Source organism: Schistocerca americana, chromosome 1, assembly GCF_021461395.2.
Source record: "Schistocerca americana isolate TAMUIC-IGC-003095 chromosome 1, iqSchAmer2.1, whole genome shotgun sequence".
In the NCBI taxonomy this organism is placed as follows: Eukaryota; Metazoa; Arthropoda; class Insecta; order Orthoptera; family Acrididae; genus Schistocerca; species Schistocerca americana.
In genome coordinates, this window is record NC_060119.1 from 891,963,860 (window position 1) to 891,983,767 (window position 19,908).

At 38.2% G+C, this 19,908-nt stretch overlaps 1 protein-coding gene across 3 annotated transcripts in view; it reads left to right on the forward strand.

Annotated features, from left to right (window-relative positions):
- LOC124614497 (mitochondrial Rho GTPase) overlaps positions 1-19,908 on the forward strand; it is a 174,965-nt gene that overhangs the window by 146,599 nt on the left and 8,458 nt on the right. The window contains exons 14-15 of one of the 3 annotated variants that reach the window (XM_047142948.1): positions 11,095-11,133; positions 11,235-11,306. The exons of 1 other annotated variant lie outside the window; for it this stretch is intronic. In XM_047142948.1, the coding sequence (XP_046998904.1) occupies positions 11,095-11,133; positions 11,235-11,306 (111 nt within the window). The remainder of the gene's footprint in view (positions 1-11,094; positions 11,134-11,234; positions 11,307-19,908) is intronic. One more of the 3 variants, XM_047142949.1, reaches the window with a different exon arrangement.

Consider the following 19,908-nt stretch of genomic DNA (forward strand, 5'->3'; position numbering starts at 1 on the left):
GATAGCCCATACTGCCTGCTTCATTTTCAACAAATCCTCAGTGTTATTTCTAATGGCCACCCATAATACTGCTGTAGTTCATCAATCATTTTGTCTGTCAACCTGCTTCTTATGGTTTCACCATCAGAAACTTTCTTGTCTCTCAAACTTTGTTTCAACTTCCTCAACCTGGTGCCCATCCTCTTCTGGACACGACCAAGTTTGGAAGCTAGGAGACGAGATACTGGCAGAAGTAAAGCTGTGAGTACCGGGCATGAGTCGTGCTTCGGTAGCTCAGATGGTAGAGCACTTGCCCGCGAAAGGCAAAGGTCCCGAGTTCGAGTCTCAGTTGGGCACACAGTTTTAATCTGCCAGGAAGTTTCAGATTCCACAGCAGCTCCAATAAATCCTGCATACTTGTCGATTTTACAAGGTGGGCGTGGTATATTCATCACAGCACACATTGTTTCTGCTGCAGTGTGTGCTTTGCCAACAGCTCTTAATCCATAAAACCACCTAACATTTACTTCAAAATAATTATCTTTACACTTATCAGAATTCCAAAATGAATGAGTATATTTACAACTGGCACAATTAATGATAAGTTTCCTGGCTAGTTCATTTGATACCTCACTGTCTTCATGTAAACTAATTGGCCCTCCACATATTTTACAACACACACATTCGCCTAACACCCTTTTTAGGATGTGTAAATCTATCAGAATATAACCTAACCTACCATTTACATCACTTTTGTTTTGAGAAAACTGTATATCACAATAATCTTCGTAGCACTAATGGGTGTTTCTCTAGATACTGATGAGTTTGCCTGTATTTCACTGCCTGTAACTTCACACGCCAGATGTTGAACACAATGTTTCCTTTATTCACAAATCTATTACCATGAAACCCACGTTTTGTAAAAACACTTCGTTTTGGCGTCATACTTAACTTTTTGAGAGATTTACCAATCTATTTGTTACTTTCCACAGGAAAATGTTAGCACTTCGACATACAACGCATGTTCATACTATGAAATGACATGATACTGTTTTTGACAGTGCTACCACTACAAACATGTAATTTAACTTTAATAACACATCAATCCACAGCCTTATATATAAAAAAATTACTGATTTTATTAGATCGTGAAGTAATGCACGTAAAAGTTGTAACATTTCCAACGGGTGTAGATTATATTTTAAAAAATAAAATAAAGTATTTCTCATGTGAGTTTATAAGCAGTATATATATCATTTTATTTGGGAAATTGCAAATTTTATAATGAGATAAAAATCCGAAAATGTGAAAAAAAAATTTTTTTTCCGTTCTAACTCCCCGAATTTCAGCCAGTATTTGAGAATGAGAGGAGTCAGTGAATTCCAACAAATATCAGACAGTTTCAATCTTTTTCTTGCTGAGTCTCGCCACACAATAATTAAAGGAAAAAAGTGTATCGCCTACCACATTTTTCTATTCATGCTGTGGAACATAGGCAGCAGGCATGAAGTTTAAATTTATTACTTTTTTACCACTATGTATATTTGCATATACTGTTGTGTGTCCCTGCAGAAGTATATCTTGCAAAACACACAATTCAGGAGATATTGCAAAGTCATAAACTTCGAGAGGCATGAAAAATTAGGAATTTGTACCTTCAGCTGTAAATGTTTTACTTGCTTAATGTCATATACTTGACACATTAATGCATTTTTAAAGTAGTCAGACATTTGTGGCTGTTTTATTCATGAGAGTTTCATTCTTTAAAGAATTATGTTTGGTTACTGGTAGATAAGAAAACTACAATATTTCACATTGTCATTAAATGACATTTATCTGGTTTCAAAATAGACATTTATTGAATATATATGGCAAACAATACCATTAATGGATATTTGAACCTCAATCTTAGCAAACCTTGTCACTTGGCTTTGATAGCCTTAATGTAGTAGCATTTTATGTATGTGAATGTAGACTGCCAAAGTGTATACTGCTGACGAATTCTTGGATTTACATCTTCTAGCAAATATGATGAAAGTGCCACTCTTTGAAATGTAGCAGAATTTCGACACATCCGTGCAGATGGAGGCCCGAGAAGATCTTGTTAACTGTATGTAGTTTGGAAGATTGCTCTATTAGGCCATGTCACGTAATTTAAACTGGTTGTGGTTTCTAGGGTCAGACAAAACGAGTACCTTTCCATTGACAGTGTAGTGTAATTTTTACAGTAAATCCTGTATCTAGACCAAGTGCCTGTTAAATTTGCATCAGAAAAACTAAGAATTACATGAGAATGTAAGGAACTGGTATGCAGGTACTTTTCTTTGCGTGAAACATGAAAGAAGAAGTGAATATTGGGGTGTGAAAGAGAGAAAAAGAAAGATACAGGAACTACTTCTGCAGCAAATTACACTGCATAGAAAATAGGTGTTCAGGAAAGGTCATTAGCTGAGGACTATGAAGCTGTAGAAAACAGTGAAGAGTGACAGGAAGAACTGGGATACAGAACACAGCTATCAGGGTAGTGTGCTCAAGCAATTATGCTTGCGTGTCATGCAGTCAATCTGATGTACATTTTGTATAATTTTTTCCTCATAATTTTAGGCATATATCAGCATACTTACACTCACAGTCATTTGTTCGACAGATTCTGGCAGCTTCAAACTGTATACCGGGTTAGAATTTCAAACTAGACCAATGCCTTAAGGGACAAAACAGAGCTCTTTCAGCATACCTCATGGTGTGACTACAAGCTGCCTGCACCTCTTTGTACTTCTCAAACTTACCAGAGGCTGTCTTAGACCTCATAATGGACATACGAGGTCTGTTCAAAAAATTCCAGAACATTTATAGTTCAACGCCAGTGGTGTACTGGAGCAAAATTGGTTGCCATCCCTGCATATGCCAGTGTTTAATGTATAACTGCCAGAAGTTTCGTTGTTGTATGTCTGTTAGTTATTGTTCACTGTTACATTGAGTAGAATGTTGTGTTGCACAGTTTTTGAATTTCGAGATGGCGGAGTTAGAGGAGCAGTGTCTGCATTAAATTTTGCGTGAAACTCGAGAAAACCTGTACAGAGACACACCAAATGATGCAGGAAGCAGTTAATGAGTGCTTAAACCATACTTGGTGTTACGAATGGTTCACGCAGTTTAGAAATGGCCACGCAGAAGTTGGTGGTGATCCTTGTTCAGGGCGCCCTTTGAAATCTACCCACGATGCTCGTGTCAGAAGTTTCAACAAAATTGTGCATGTCAATCGAAGACAGACTGACTGAGAGATAGCATAAGAATGTAACATTTCAGTTGGATCATGTCATGAAATCTTGTCACAGCATCTTGGAATACATTGTATTGCCACTAGGTTCGTCCCACGCCTCGTGGATCAAGACCAGAAAAACCTTCATCTCCCAATCTGTGAAGAGATTTTGGATCACACAGATGACAACTAGATGTACCTTAAGGGAATCATTACTGGTGATGAGACATGGGTCTACAGTTATGGTGTAAAGACTTAAGGTACAATCTTCACAATGGGTCAGAAAAGGTTCTCCAAGACCAAAGAAAGTTCATCAGGTCAAATGCCAGAGCTATGCTGATTGTTTTCTTTGACTTTGAAGGATTAATTAATCGTGAATTCTTGCCACAGGGACAAACCATTAATCAATGGTACTATTGGGATGTGTTGGCGATGCCTGCGAGAAAATTTTAGATGACAAAGGCCTGAAATGTGGCAAGATAATTCGTGGCTCTTGCAACATAATGCACTCACACATTCATCCCTGTTGGTGTGTGATATCACTCAAAAATACGAAATCACTATGCACTACGGTGACTCATCCTCCATACTCTCCAGACCTGGCCGCTGCAGACTTATTCTTATTTCCAAAGTTGAAATCCTTGTTGAAAGGGATTAGATTTGCAATGATAGATGAGATAAAAGAAAATTCACAGATGGCACTTCACACAATCTAGCAAGAGGCATACCAAGACTGCTTCCAGAAGCGGAAATGGCATTAGGAGCTGTGTATCAATTGTGGAGGAGAGTATTACGAAGGAGACCATGCTCAATAAGTAAAAGGTAAGTGTAGAGAAAGTTTTTGGACAAAGTTTGGAATTTTTTGGGCGGACCTCGTATACCCGTGTATGAAAATGTATAATGAAGATGGGTTTTGCCATGATCTCTTTCTGGAATAAATCTTACACTTTAGCTCTGATCTCTTACCAGATATACTGCCCAGCAAAACAGTGAAGCATTCAAAAAGGGAGGAGAAGACAAATGAAACTTCTTGGGATGAGTGGGCATGTGGTGGTGTTTCAGTGACAAAAAAATCGTGTAATAGTAATATACCAGTCCACTTGTCATATGATGTTGCACCCCCTCTTGTCTGGATCACTTCCTTTGGTTGGGAGAAGTGTCATAAAGCCATTGTATCCTCTTCTGAGGTAAGCTGGCCCACAGCTGTGGTAACTGGCCCTGGATACTGGCACTGGGATTGAGTTGACATCAGAGTTGACCCCCCACAAGTTCTAACAAGAAGAGAGCTGGGGGTCTTGCTGGCCACGTGAATACCTGAACATCATGCAGAAAATTCATAAAGACATGTTCCATGTTTGGCCAAGCACTACCCTGTTGAAAAATAGCAGCATGATACTGTCACATGTGACATCAGAGTAACACAAGAGGATACATAATATCCATGTCATATCATTGTGACACCGAAGTTCTCTCAATCACTAATAACAATGACCTGAAGTCATACGCAATGCTGCCGCACACTGTGACACTAGGCATAACACTGTTGTGCCTCTCCAAAACATAGAAGGAATGGGACCTCTCCCCAAGTTGCTGCTTTACTTGCAAACTAAGATCATTCAGGGTAGTGCAGAACTGTGATTCTTTGCTGAATTCAATGCAGTATCATTCATCAGCAGTCCATGCTTCCCGGCCACTATACCATTTCAAACTCTGCCATTTGTGTTATGGTGTTAATGGCGGCCTATGCATGGGGCAGTAATTCTCTTGTCTAGCTGCTGGTGGTCTTCAACCAATAATGTAGGATGACACAGAATGTTGCAGGGAGTCCGTTACTTGTTCTTGGATGGCAGGTGGAAATGTGAAGGAGATACAATGTGCTTGGTGCACAATATGGCATCCCACCCTTGCAGTGCTCAGACATGTTTGACCTGAAGTGTGACGATGAGTTAGCTTGCTTTCTTCTCGTGCAATCCAACATTGGACCACTATTACATCCAAAAGCCCCACAAATCTGGATATTGCATAATTCGATCAGATGGCCAAATGGAGATCTACGGTTAGGTCCTTTTCAAATCTTGTCGGGTGTTGATAACACTGTACTACACAAGTACTTGGTGTCTCCGTGTTCTTCACAGTGATCACACAACATCTGATGCTGTTCACATCCCTTACATATATGCTGACAGGCCTGTTAATGATGTTAAAGAGGAATGACAGTAGTACACTCTGGTGGCCACTCTACCTGTTGCAGAGAATTGCAATTTTTCGTTTGCATATCTGCTGATGGCGCTTACAAATATGAAGTTACAGTGACATCGAACCACTTCTTCTGGTGCTTCACTTTTTTGTCATGCAGTGTATTATCAAAGTCATAGCCGTGAGGTTGTTCGAACAGTAGGCAGTTTTGGATTAAGGACATAAAGGATAACATTGACAGTAATCTGTTTTATACAGGCAGGATCAAAACAAGTTTTAAAATCTAGAATGTTCATGGTGATTCATCTAAGCTCTTCACCTCAGATATTTCCTGATCATTTAAGAGATCATAATTCTCATGAGCTGTTCACCTCAGACATTTCCTGATCATTTAAAAGATCATAATTCTGGTTTTACCCAATTGAATTGTGAAACCCAATTGAATTGTGAAAAAGCCCTTACTAAAAGAGAGAATTTCAGTGTCATTTCATTCTTCAAAATCCAATTAGTAGTTTTGGAGTAATTACAATATTAAGAACTTAGGATTTGTGTGTTTTGAACATGAAACCAATAGCTGTCTTACGTGAAAGTTCGTGTTGTACGAAACTTATCGTGTCCAGCTGATGGGACGCTCAGGCATGGCTGTGTGTCATTGAACCAGCACATCAACTGGAAACTGAATGATGTGGTACCTAAGGGTGATTTATCAGTTAACTGCAGAAAAGAGTCTTGGAAAAAAGGTGCAAGTTAAATATTCAGTGCATCTTTGAAAGGGGGATTTGAGGTACAAAAATTATTAAATAATAACTATGTGTCATGAATGTAATGTTAAGATACACCAGGATTGACACAAGTTCTGGAAATCGGGAAATATCAGGAAATTTCAAATGTGTCAGGGAAATACCAGGGAAATTGGAAGAAAACACTGTAAAAATCTCATTTTTGTCTCAGTAGATGAAATGGTTCATTTGCTGAGATGTAATGCATTGTTGCTGGGTGGGTGCAGCCGAGTACGTGTGCTGCTTCCCTAGTCCCTCATTGTTACCATTTCTCCCCTTCGTACTATTCTCCTCAGCTTGCAGTCAGTGCTTCCACCATTTCTTGCTGCTAACCTAGCAGCTGCCAACAAGAGGCATGGAGGTGTGAAGAGTGGTTTGTATGAATCTGATTCTCAGAGACTGGTGATGCAGCGGCTGGAGACGGCTGTCACGTGTGCATGATATGTGTGTGAGTGATTTATGTGAAACTGCGTGTGCTCTCATTTTCTGACAAAGGCTCTGGCTGCAAATTTAGTTGTGATAGTGTGATTGTCTTACCTACGTGCCTGTCTGTGGCTCAGTGATCATCTTCCTGGTGAGTTGTTACCTATCCTCATTAGTATTGATTCTCAGTGTATTCGCGCAAGTTATCTGTTGCATGGATTGATCACCACGGTCTCATTTTATCAACATGTTGTTTGTGACACTTGAATAGCTGGCCACATGAGTGGACTTCAACGATGGGCCAAAACCGCAGGCCATTTCTGCGTGTATCTCTTACAGATCGGGCCTGCCAATCTGAAACCCATTGTTTCCTGCTAATGTACAGGCTCTGCCTGTCGGATCTAGCCTCATCGATCTCCCCACAGGCTGGGTCTGTTCGTGTGTGGCATAATGCGATGGATTTCGTGGTTTATCAATGGACCCAGGCCTTTGGTGCCGCTCAGGAAGCCAGAGGCCATGGGTGATGAATTTCATCTCACTGTCTCACCGCAAGTACACTGTACAGTGCAGTGTTTGATAGACATTTTATTTATTCTAGTACATTTTGGCATTTTGAAAGTAGTTCATATATTAGAAAGTATGGATGATAAGCAGAAGAAAATTGTGGCACACACTTTCGGTTTGTACATAATGTACTTACATATTTCTCGAAAGAAAAATCACCCAATACCTGTAAAATGGAATGATTGTGAGCCATTGATGGCCGGAAGGCCCAGTTCAGGTAAGTTTGGCCACCGGGTTGCAAGTCTTCGTTCAGGTGATGCCACATTGGGCAACTTGCAAGTCAGTGATCATGAAATGATGGTGAGAACAACACAACACCCAGTTCATGAGCGGAGAAATCTACAACCTGGCTGGGAACCCAGGCCCGCTGCGTGTTAAGCAAACACATTACCACTCAGCTAAGCAGGCGGACACACAATACCCCTAAAATAATAGACATAACACACTGAGTAATAACCAACATTTTATTGGCGGTCACGTATAGTGTTGGGTTACACAACTCTTCCCCGCCTTATACACTTCTTTCAAGAGGCCTACTTTTTTCTGAGATTATTTCTGAAATCAGTGAAGGCATTTAAAATATTTCTTGTGACTCCAAGGAAATGCGTATTTTTGTCACCAAATGTGTTTCGTTTTATAGAAATAAACTAACATCAGTGGTCTTAATGAAAAACGTGTACCATTTGGTTTGCTTTCTCCATCTAAAACCAGTTCATTACAAAAGACGTTTATGTTAGTACTTAAGATTTTTGCTCACAGATATAGAAATACAGAAGCCCCTACATTTTTTGTCAATCTAAGTCTTTATCCACACTTGAGATCTCAAAATTTGTCAGGTAAAAATGCTAAAACTTGTCTGGAAATCAGGGAAATATCAGGGAATTTCACTTGGGAAAACTTGTGCCAACCCTGTACGTACCCACATTGCAAAATCTTGTGAGCTGTAGAAATGAATTGCCAAAGAATGTGGTCATAAATACTCACTTAAAATTGCATTTATGTTATCAAAGTGTTTGAAATACAAACAGTAGGTAAGAAACAAGTCTGTAATGTACACAGCAAGTGAAGTAGACATTCTGGCAGCTGTTTATATTTATAATCCATTTGTTAGCTCCAGAGAAAATGCAAGTGCCTCTGGAATAAATCAGTACAGCAATACATATTTGCAGTCACTGATGCAAGGACTTCTGGACAGACTGAAGAGACTCCTTCAATATCACTACACATGTTGCAACAATGATTTTTTAAAAGTTTTCTCGGCTCATAGGAACTTGTGCTTAGGCTTAGTCTTTGAGTTCAGCCCATGAAAAAAAAGTCTACTGGCATCAAATCAGGCAAACATGCTAGCCAACTTACAATGCTTTCACATTGTATACAGCAACAAGGAAAGAGTTTAGTGCGCACCCTCATAGCCACAGGTTAGTAGTAAGTGGGGCGTCCATTGGGCCATTTCAAGTGGTGTGTCCTCTGAGAGCTGGTAGTAATTTGCTAAGAAATGGTATATATCCTTTATCCATTAAAGTTTCTTCAATGAAATAAGGACCAATCACATATTCTCCAACAATCCCTTACCACATGCTCACACTACACTGCGTCTGACGTTCAACTTGTCTCATCCAGTGCGAATTCTCAGCAGCCCAGTAATGCATATTTCTTTCATTCATTTTCCGTTATTTGTAAAGGTGTGATTGGTGAAGAGATTTCTTTGAAAGAAGACCCTATGGTCCTAATGACCCATCAGAACCTAGTGATAAAATTTGATGCGTCCTTCTGCAGACCCACTTGCTACTAGTGAAGTGACACGTGATAGAGATGGAAGCTGTTTGTGTGCAAAATGCACAGGCTAATAAGTCGAAACCCACATGCAAGCAAAAAGTTTATTTTGTGGAGGGTAGTTAAGCTGATGTTCACCGACAAGAATTCTTGTAGTGACCATATAAATCAAGAGATTGAAAAAGCTGTTTAATCGTAAGGTTCAAAGGAAGGTACAGACAATGTTCTCTTTATCCGCAAAGTAACTTAAGTGTCAAGAACATTTAATGTCTATAACATACCAATAAAGGGTCAATTTTTAAAGGAGCTGTCAAAATTATTAATAATATTTTCATTGAGCCTTTTTGTCCATCAGTCTGTGTGCATCTGTTTGTCAGAATGTTACTCAAGATTGGCCAGTTTTTTAGTTTTAATCATGTGTAAAAAAATAAAAAAGAATTCAGTGTTATGTATTTTTACCCGACAAGGGTTTGGGGGGGGGGGGGGGGGGGGGGGATAATAGCCATCCAAATCTCACCAAGGGGGAGTCAACATTTTAGAGGAAACCCCTTATGTAATTAATGAATGTCCCTTCAAGGAAATCCAGTTCGAGGTCCTGTATGCATTGCGAAATTCATGTTTCAAATGCAAGTTGAACATTTGTTATCTTCTTCAAACAAGGTGCCCCAATTGAGAAATGTCATTGGCACAATCAAAGCTGCAGCAGCCTTTTTTTGGCAAACACCAAAAACCTCGAACTCCACTGCTGTCAAAGTTACGTGCTTCTCTGAAGTCTTTGTATGAACACAGGTGGGTGTAGTGTGATGAAGCTGTTCATCAATTCACAAAGCTAAAAGGAAGGCTTCTTGTCACAGGGCTGTAATCACTGCAGGACATCTTTGTAGTCATCGGACCCAGATGTCTAACCATGTGGCTACTTTGGAATACCTTTATACATACCTGACAATGCGCTGGATGACATTGTGTAGATATTTCAATTTTTTAACTTTAGAACATTCAATGTAACCATTTTGTTGTCAGAAGAGGAGCTATACTAAAACAGTATGGGGCTCTCATCAACCTTTTCCAGTATCCTGGTAATTATGGACAACAACAGCGTTTGAGAATCCTGAAGCCATCTTGTGGCAACAGAAATGGATGAATGGTCACCCCATTGAGAAGTTTCTGTCACCACCTGTTGATACACTGCAGTCCTGCAGCAGAGATGTCTGCCAGCTTGTATGTGATTCCTTCATTTGTTATTGATGCTACCACATAGCAACGCTTCAGCTGAGATGTCATTTTCTTCTCCCTGTAGGCAAAATACTTCTATATGGTCAAGAATGGGCCATGGCTTGGCTTAGCTTAGCTGTGCTCTACATTCACAAAGATATTAATGCTTAATAATAACTGAGAGATTTGCCAAAAGTAAAAAAGGAACGCATCACATTAATCAGTAAGACAATCATTTGCTTGCCATTCTTCTAGAATTTAGGCAGAAGAAATTTCTGGTGTTTTTATTCAACAGTCTTTTATTCAAATCCTGAAGAATTACTATTTCTCAGATTAATAGTTTTATTACTAAAAATTTCTCCAACAGCCCTAAATGCCCTAAATTTGATATTGTTAATGAAAAGCACCATTAACAGTTTAATCAGGTAATGATGTACAAGAGCTTTAGATTATTTGAAAAATTTTTCACTGGACTCCTCATGGAGTTCATGCCGGATCCACACCTGCATAACAGATATAAGTACTTTATCCATCTGTTTTATACTTAAATAGTATTTTGTTGATATGTATTCCTGACATGTGTTTTAAAATTGCTTTGCACCAGAAACTACACAGTAATGAAAGCTATATTTCATCCAGATACAGCCCATTTTGTGAACTGTTAATATTCAGAGTTAAAGAAAGTGTATTTAAAAATATAATTCATGTATTTCATTTAGTTTAATTCCATATGTCATAAGCAGTGTGCTGTGCATCATAAAAGTATCCCACTGTACAGATTGTTAATGTCTGTTTACATTTTTTACATATTTTGATGAATATATGGAATTTTTAAATTTCTTTTGTTGGGGTAAATTATATTGGATCACTCTTAACAGTATTATTTCTAATACTTAATGTCTCTTTCAGTCGATTTCAGGCAGCTTGGATATTATTCTACAAGACAAGGTTTGTTTGGCTGTGTTGTTCCACCAGCGTAAATCTTTGTTATATTTTCTCATTATTTTCATTTCTTTAATTTCTGTTGCTATATTTATTAAATTTTTCAGCAACCTACGTCGCTTGGTTCATGTTCTTTTATTGCGATCACAACCCAGTGAATGGTTCAATCAATACTTCAGGTTATAATTTTATATTTGAATATTTGTGCACAACATTTTACGTATCTCAGCATTTACTAATGAATTTGAGAAGTAACATGGCATGCTCTCCTCTGCTTGTGTTGCATGCATAATAATTAAATCTCTAATTTTGTAGAATATGAAGACACAACAAGCATGTGTTGCTTGTTTGTAAATATAATAGAAATGTGCAGTATTGGCCACTGCTCAGAGAAAAATTAACATTTTTCCTTCTCTCTTCATATAAATTTATCTTGCATCTTTGTTAAATGCTTATTGCTTTAATATGTATTTGAACTTAGAAAGTTATACAGAGTAAATGCTTCCATTTGCAATGAGTTCTGCTTTGACTTTAGTGTTTGTAGTTCAGTGTTATGTCACCTATAGCCCTTTAGCAAATTTGTCTGTCAGATTTCTCATAGCTACCAAAAATTTGAATACTCTTCAGCTTATCCTCACATTTGGGGAGGGGGGGGGGGGGCTGCTGTTAATCTTCCTAGGAAGACATGAACCCAGATTTCATATGAATGTAATAGAAAGAGGATGAAGATGTTAGAATTTAACATACAACCTACAGAGGTCACAAGAGATGGACCTCAGTTAGATAAGGAGAGCAAGAATACAGCTTGCATCCACTGTAAGGGATTATACTAGCATTCTTCTTAAATGATTTTAGGATGTAGAGCACCAATATCACTGTAGTAGGACAGATTTTAACTCTTTTGTGAAAATGATAAGGAGAAGTCGTAGGTGGAATATGTCCTTTGGAAGAAATAAAGGTAACAACGTACCACATATTTTTGTAAGGTTTTGATATAATCAAGGACCAGTCACAAGTATGGTTTAAAAAGTTTATTTAAAACAAACTGTTACTGGTTTTGATGATGTATTCCAGGTATCCTTGCTTTCCTGCTGGGGCCTTGTTTTTTACCCAGTACTGGTTTTGTGCACAAAGATAAACAGCAAATTTTTTGTTCACAATTGGTAATCTTAGAAGTTTTTTAGCTTCACAGAGACATTCGTGAAATTATTTTAAAGTTAATATAATGTGAAGTGTGGTGAAAACTTGAACATTGTATACCTCTGTGTGACTATAATGCATAAAGGCCAAATTAAATTTACTCCATTTTTGCACCTGCACTTTGTGACCATTATGTTCTATGGCAGCACACACACTCAACATTTACATGAAATGTGGTCCAACTGACATAACAAAAACACTAGTTTCAATGATGTTAAGTAGTAAGGATGTTATGTTACAGATGCTGCATAAAGTAATGGGCACAGGAAAATGCATCTTACCTAGAACGAGGAAATTAATTTGAAACTCAAAAAGGGAAGTAAAATTATGCACAATAAATTCCAACATGGAATTCTGTTGAAAGGTTTATAGGTGTGAACTATCTAACCAGAATTTTGTGTTACATTGTGAAAAGATAAGGGATTTGTACATTGAAAAATGAATATCGAATCTAAAAGTCCATTGTATAATATAAATACTATTATGATTTTTTTTTAAATACTGGTTACTCAGTTATAACGTAAGAGATAGGTGTAATGTTAGTTTGATGAACATGGGCATTAGATAGCCAACAGTGTGTACATGTCAAAAGCACAATAAGATATATTTTTTGTTACAGTGATAAAACTAAGTTGTAACATCAAAATCTTATAGTTGTATTACAGCCACATTTCTCAAAAAGTTAACTTTTGCAAGATAACATATTCACCATGTAGCTGAAGCATCCATTGGTCAGTAGACATATGAACAAAACAGTGTCATTGTAAGCTTTTGGAAAATGTCCTCCTTCAGAGCTAACTATTGTAGGGAGCAGCTAAAGTGGCGGCTAGAGGGGTAAGTGTAGAAGGCACCCCCTAGACAATTTCTTCACACTACCCCATTCATGTTCTAGCTGCACACCTCAGTTACCACCATTTGGAAGCCTTCAGCCCGTACACATCAAACCAGTCACAGCAATGTTTATGCCATCGGACAATGCTGTCTCTATGCTTCATACATTATGTAGGTCTCACTTGAAAGTGATAAGATTCCTGAAATTAACACACAGCCCATTACGATAATGGTTTAGAATCAGAAGGGGCAATGGCTTGTTTTAAATAATTTATTATGGCAGCAAAATCATGTTATTGTTATTGGTATTGTGGTCTTCAGTCCAAAGACTGTTTTGATGCAGTTCTCCATGCTACCGTATCCTGTGCAAGCCTCTTCCTCTTCAGGTTACTACTGCAACCTACATCCTTCTGAATCTGCTTACTGTATTCGTCTATTGGTCTCCTTTTAAGATTTTACATTCCACATTTCCCTTTAGGACTAAACTCCTGACCCATGATGTCTCAGAATGTGTTCTATCAACCAATCCCTTCTTTTAGTCAGGTTGTTTATAAACTTCTTTGCACACCAATTCTATTCAGTTCCTTCTCATTACAGTAGTTATGTGATCTACATATCTAATTCTCAGCATTCTTCTGTAGCACCACATTCAAAATCTTCTGTTCTCTTCAAGTCTAAATTGTGTATTGCCCATGTTTCACTTCCGTATATGGCTACTATAGCTACTTTCAGAAAAGACTTCCTGATGCTTAACTCTTTACTCAATATCAACAAATTTCTTTTCATCAGAAATGCTTTTCTTGTCATTGCTAGTCTGAATTTTGTATCCTCTCTACTTTGGGAATGTCAGTTTTTTGCTGCTCTGATAGTAAAACTCATCTACTACTTTAAATGTCTCGTTTCCTAATATAATTCCCTCAGCATCACCTGATTTAATTCAATGACATTCCATTATCTACAGTTTGCTTTTGTCGATGTTCATCTTATTGGGGATAGGTTGCAATCCTGTTTCACTCCCTTCTCAACCACTGCATCCCTTTCATACCCCCCTTGACCCTTATAACTACCATATGGTTTCTGTTCAGGTTGTAAATATCCTTTCACTCCATGTACTTTACTTCATGCTACCTTCAGAAGTTCAAAGACAGTATTCCAGTCAACCTTCTCAAAGCTTTCTCTATGTCTACAAATGATATAAACATAAGTTTGCCTTTCCTTAATCTGTCTTCGAAGAGTAGTCCTAGGGCCAGTATTGCCTCATGTGTTCCTACATTTCTCCAGAATCCCTAGTGATCTTCTCCGAGATGGCTTCCACCAGTTTTTCCGTTCTTTTGTAAAGAATTTGTGTTAGTATTTCGCAACCACAACTTATTAAACTTATATTTCTGTAGTATTCACTCCTGTCAGAACCTACTTTCTTTGGAATTGGAATTATTATATTCTTCTTGAATTCTGAGAGTATTTTGCCTGTCTCATACAACTTGCTCACCAGATGGAAGAGTATTGTCATGGCCGGCTGTTCCAAGGCTATCAGTATCTCTAAGGAATGTTGTCTACTCCTGTAGCCTTGTTTAGACTTAGGTCTTTGAGTGCTCTGTCAAATTCTTCTCTGTGTCATCTTCCATTTCTGTTAATATTGCCTTCAAGTTCACCTCCCTTGTATAGACCCTCTATATACTTCTTCCACTTTTCAGCTGCCCCTTCTTTGCTTAAGACTGTTTTTCCATGTGAGCTCTTGATACTCATACAAGAACCGAGTGAGGTGGCGCAGTGGTTAGCACACTGGACTCGCATTCGGGAGGACGACGGTTCAATCCCGTCTCCAGCCATCCTGATTTAGGTTTTCCGTGATTTCCCTAAATCGTTTCAGGCAAATGCCGGGATGGTTCCTTTGAAAGGGCACGGCCGATTTCCTTCCCCATCCTTCCCCAACCCGAGCTTGCACTCCGTCTCTAATGACCTCGTTGTCGACGGGACATTAAACAACACTAACCTAACCTAACCTACTCATACAAGTGGTTCTCTTTTCTCCAAAGGCCTATTTAATTTTTCTGTAGGCAGTATAACAACACTAACCTAACCTAACCTACTCATACAAGTGGTTCTCTTTTCTCCAAAGGCCTATTTAATTTTCCTGTAGGCAGTATCTATCATTCCCCTAGTGATAAATGCCTCTACATTCTTATATTTGTCCTCTAACCACTCCTGTGTAGCCATTTTTTTCTTTCTGTCAATCTTATTTTGTAGACTTTGTAATCCCTTTTTCTTACTGCATTTTTATATTTTCTCCTTCCATCAGTTAAATTCAGTATCTCTTGTGTTACCCAAGGATTTCTGTGAGTCCTCATCCTTTTACCTACTCAGTCCTCTGCTGCCTTCACTATTTCATCTGTCAAAGCTACCCATTCTTCACCTGGTGTTTTCATTTTCCCTGTTCTTGTCAATCATTCCCTAATTCTACCTCTGAAACACTCAACAACCTCCGGTTCTTTCAGTTTATCCGGTCCCATCCCCTTAATTTCCTACCTTTTTTGCAATTTCTTCAGTTTTAATCTACAGTTCGCAACCAGTAAATTGTGGTCAGTTCACACCTGTCACTGGGAATATCTTATAATTTAAAATCTGGCTATGAAATCTCTTACCATTATAATCAATCTGAAACCTTCTGGTGTCTCCAGGTCTATTCCACATATATAGTCCTCTTTCATGATTCTTGAACCAAGCTGAGCTCATGATATCCATACAAGTGGTTCTCTTTTCTCCAAAGGCCTATTTAATTTTCAGTGATATTTCAATGATAAAATTATGCTCTGTGCAAAGTTCTAGCAGGTGGCTTCATCTTTCGTTTCTTGCCCCCAGTCAGTATTCACCAACTATGTTTTGAAAATACTGTAGTGAAACAGCAGCCTCTTCATATTAATGGATTCTCATGCGTTTTAGAAGGTAGGAGCCAAATACATTATTTCCACAAATGTGTTAAATTATAAAGCTATTTCCGTCTTGATAATTTAAACATTTAAGCACTCCTTAACTTTGCATTTTAGTTTTAACCTTGGTGCAAAGCAGAAAACATGGGTCTTCTGCTCCCCACAAGTAAAACTGATGAACATACTAGTAGGCAGTGTATGCCAGGCAATTAATCTGTCTTGTATTAATAATTTTTGGAGATGGGGGGGGGGGGGGGGGGGGAGAAAGTTAGATCAAAAGGGAGTGGAGAGAGGGAACAGCATTCACAACTTCGGTGAGGGAAAGCAACAACAAACACAACATTTAATGCAATTCATTGCTCTTTGATTGCCCTATTCTGGAGACTCACTATCCGAGGAGTCATTTGGAGCAGTGACAAAGCTTTCAGTGAACTTTCCTCAGATTCCTCCCTCCAGAAGGATGTTTCCTTGTGGAATTTCATCCGTGCGAACAAACTTAATCCAGTCTTCCGCTATCTCATCATCAGTTACTTCCTCAAGGAAATTCTGCACAACATTAATTCTGGATGGAAATTTGTGGATGTGGACTTTTCTTTCAGTAGGACTTAAACATTTTCTGTTGGATTGTATTAGCTGTGGTTTGTGGGGTTATATTAGCAGTGGTAAGGGGGCAGACTCGCAAGCACATGGTCCAGGTGTTGGTGGTGCCTGAATTTCTCCAACATTTCCGCTTTTGTATAGTGGTCTGAAACTGAAATACTTTCTTCTCGCCACTGTGCTATTTATTCCTTCTCTGTAGTTGAATTAGAAATTTTCTCTCTCTTTTTTTTTTTTTTTTTTTTTTTTTTTTTTTTTTTTTTTTTTTTTTTTTTTCCCCTTGAGTGATAACTGACATTATCCTTGACGATCACACAGCCCTCTTCTAAACTAGGTAATAAATCTAAAAACTAGTGTTTAGATAAATCACTGTTCATTTCTTTATGATAAATCACTGGATTTGCGATATGTGAATATTAGCTTTCCACTTTTGATAAAGCCATATTCATCCATCCCAAATGACAGAGATTAAGTCTGTTTCCTTTACCAGTCAATGCTTTTAACTAACCAGTGCCGTTTGAATCTTGCAAGATGTGCTTTCTGCAATGATTTTGAGTCAGCCAGATCTCATCAAGATAAGTAATAGGCCAATGGTGATTTTCTTTCCTGATATGTGTGTGTGTCTCACAATATTAGCCCTATCCGCTTCAGTATTGAATCTCTCCATCTGAATGTGCCTTCCATCATTGAATTTTCTTTACCTAAATCCCAAATGTTTCAGAATTTCACTAGAGTGGCGGGCACCTGTGCAAGCAATAAATCTTGTCATTTAAAGCATCTGCTACCTTTCGCCTTATACAATACTTGCTATGATCATAAAATTCTAATATAGCATAATGAACAATGTATATTTAGAAATCGTGCAAATCAGTGACAGTTCTTCTTCCACTAATACATTTTCTCAGAAACTGAAACTTCATTTCCTGGCCATAGGTGTCCATTGCCCATGCTTATGTAATTGTTCGCAATATGATTTGTAGGGATATACTACACGCCTGTGCTGCTGCAATCACTGGTGCCAATAAGATTTGATCTCTTCTGCCTTTGTCTTTAAGGTCATGAAGAAATTTGTATACCTTGTTTCACTCTTACTGTCTTATCAGTCATCTTAACTCACAAACACAATATTTCCTGATGCAAATCAATGTCCTCTTCACAAGTGTACACTTCCATTCAGCACACACATAAACAAATGTTGGATTGTGAGTGGCAACTTGTCGTGCCAGCAACTGCAAGCATGAAGTGCAATGTTTCCCACAAACTCTTGTCAATGGTAGGTATGCATTTGGTAGCCATTGCTTCTTACAATGCTACCTGGATGCACTCATGGTGGAAATGGCTCTGTGGCAACATTATGTGCTTCGAATCGCAGACCAAGCCAAAGGCTTCTCATTGGCACTTAGAAACGTAGGGAAGACAATTGGTGGGAGAACTGACATACTCCTCTCAGCCGTCACTCTTGCCCATTCCTAGTATAGAACAGAATATGCATACACCTCTGCTGGTACATTGTAATCAGGCAGGAAAATTTAACAATGCAGATGTATTTGTGCTAATTGGCTTTAAAGAAAAACATCATTCAAAAGCTTAGCAAAGTTTTCTGTCTTGTTGCTCACGTGTCTACCAACCACTCAAACTCTCAACTATATGGTGAGCTTTCGGTTTTTCTGCTTCCATTATTTATCTATTCTGCAGTTAGATTCTGGTCCTTCCTTTCCCAGAAAGAACGCGTTAATCATATTACCAGCTAAAAGAGTGACTTGAGAAAATTTTGCTCTGTTGTTCTTCCTGCCATAGTTCATTCTTCTGCTGGAAACTTTCCTTTCCAATTTAAGTCTTCTACAATTAAGGCAAACCAATGTAATGGCATTAAGATGAATGTTTTGCTCAAAACACAAAGTGTAGTACTATTGTTGGTCAGTAAAAAATACTGAACCTATATGAAAATTGTAAATATGCAGCAGGCAGCAGTAGTAATAGTACTAATAGGAGACGAACAATTAACATTTAATCTGTGCCAGTATACTTCCAGCCAGCTATCATCTATCATTCCACGTCACACATCTACCTTTTGTCCCATCTTGAAAAATATTATTTATCTTTCCTGTAGAAAACATTTTTGTTGAGACCGATGCAATAAATGTGGTGGTGCTTTTTCTGTAAGATTGTAGGAAAATTATGATAGATAACTGAAACAGTGTTATATGTTGACCATGTAGTAAATAGTTTCATGTTCACCAAGAGAAATTTGCACCTTAAAAAAATGGTTCTATGCAGTATGTACCCAAAGACTATGTCAAGTTCTAACTCTTAGATATTCAAAATGTAGAACATATCATGTCAGTTGTTGGTTCCTGAGAAGCTCATATTGTATCTGGAGGTGGATTTGAAATCTATGCAGATTGAATTTTGTAATGGAAATGCTTATAACTGTGTGACATTGGACTTGAGAGTGAGTTTACATTTGTTGTGTAAGTTTTATCTTTCTCTGATAATCATTCACTTGCTTTTTAAATTATTTCTTTTTCTATCTAGCTGTTTTTTTCTGGATTTAAGGGGAGGAGGGCTTGAAAGAACAGAAAGGCTTAGGAGGTAACTGGGTCATGGAGTGGGTGGTGAACTATTGTGGGCAACTGAGGGAAATACATATGACTTTCTCTGGTAGTTATGGAACACATTAATTAATCGGGGTAAAAATCACAAAAACTGGTTGTTATGAACATAAGGTAAGAAGGAGGGGGCTACAATCTCTTTATAGGAGAGGAGGTAAGGAATGAGGTAGAAAATGAAAAGATTAAAGGGTTAGAGCAACGGAGTGGAAAGGAGACATGAGTTCGGAGAGGAAGGACACTGCCAAGGATGAGGCTACCACAAGCTAGGTCAAGGGGACTGCACAGACAGAGGGTAGGGTAGAAGCTATTTCTCACCTGTGCTATTTAGGGAAGTTGCTGCTGAGGGGAGTAGTCATCTCTCAATCAGAAATCTGAGTAATCTGCTCCTACTTTGTAACCTTCTCTGGCTGATACCTCGTTGCTTGATAAGGAAGTAACTAACAGTTTCCAAAGTCAGGATAGGCTACGTATTGCTTCAGACCTAATCCTCATGAAGTTAAGTACTGATGAGCCATTCTGTTTTTCATTTTAATTTTATAGTTTTCTCAATTGAATTTACATTTAAAAAATATTTGTTGAATGTGTTGTGATTCGGAGATACGTTCAATGTGTTC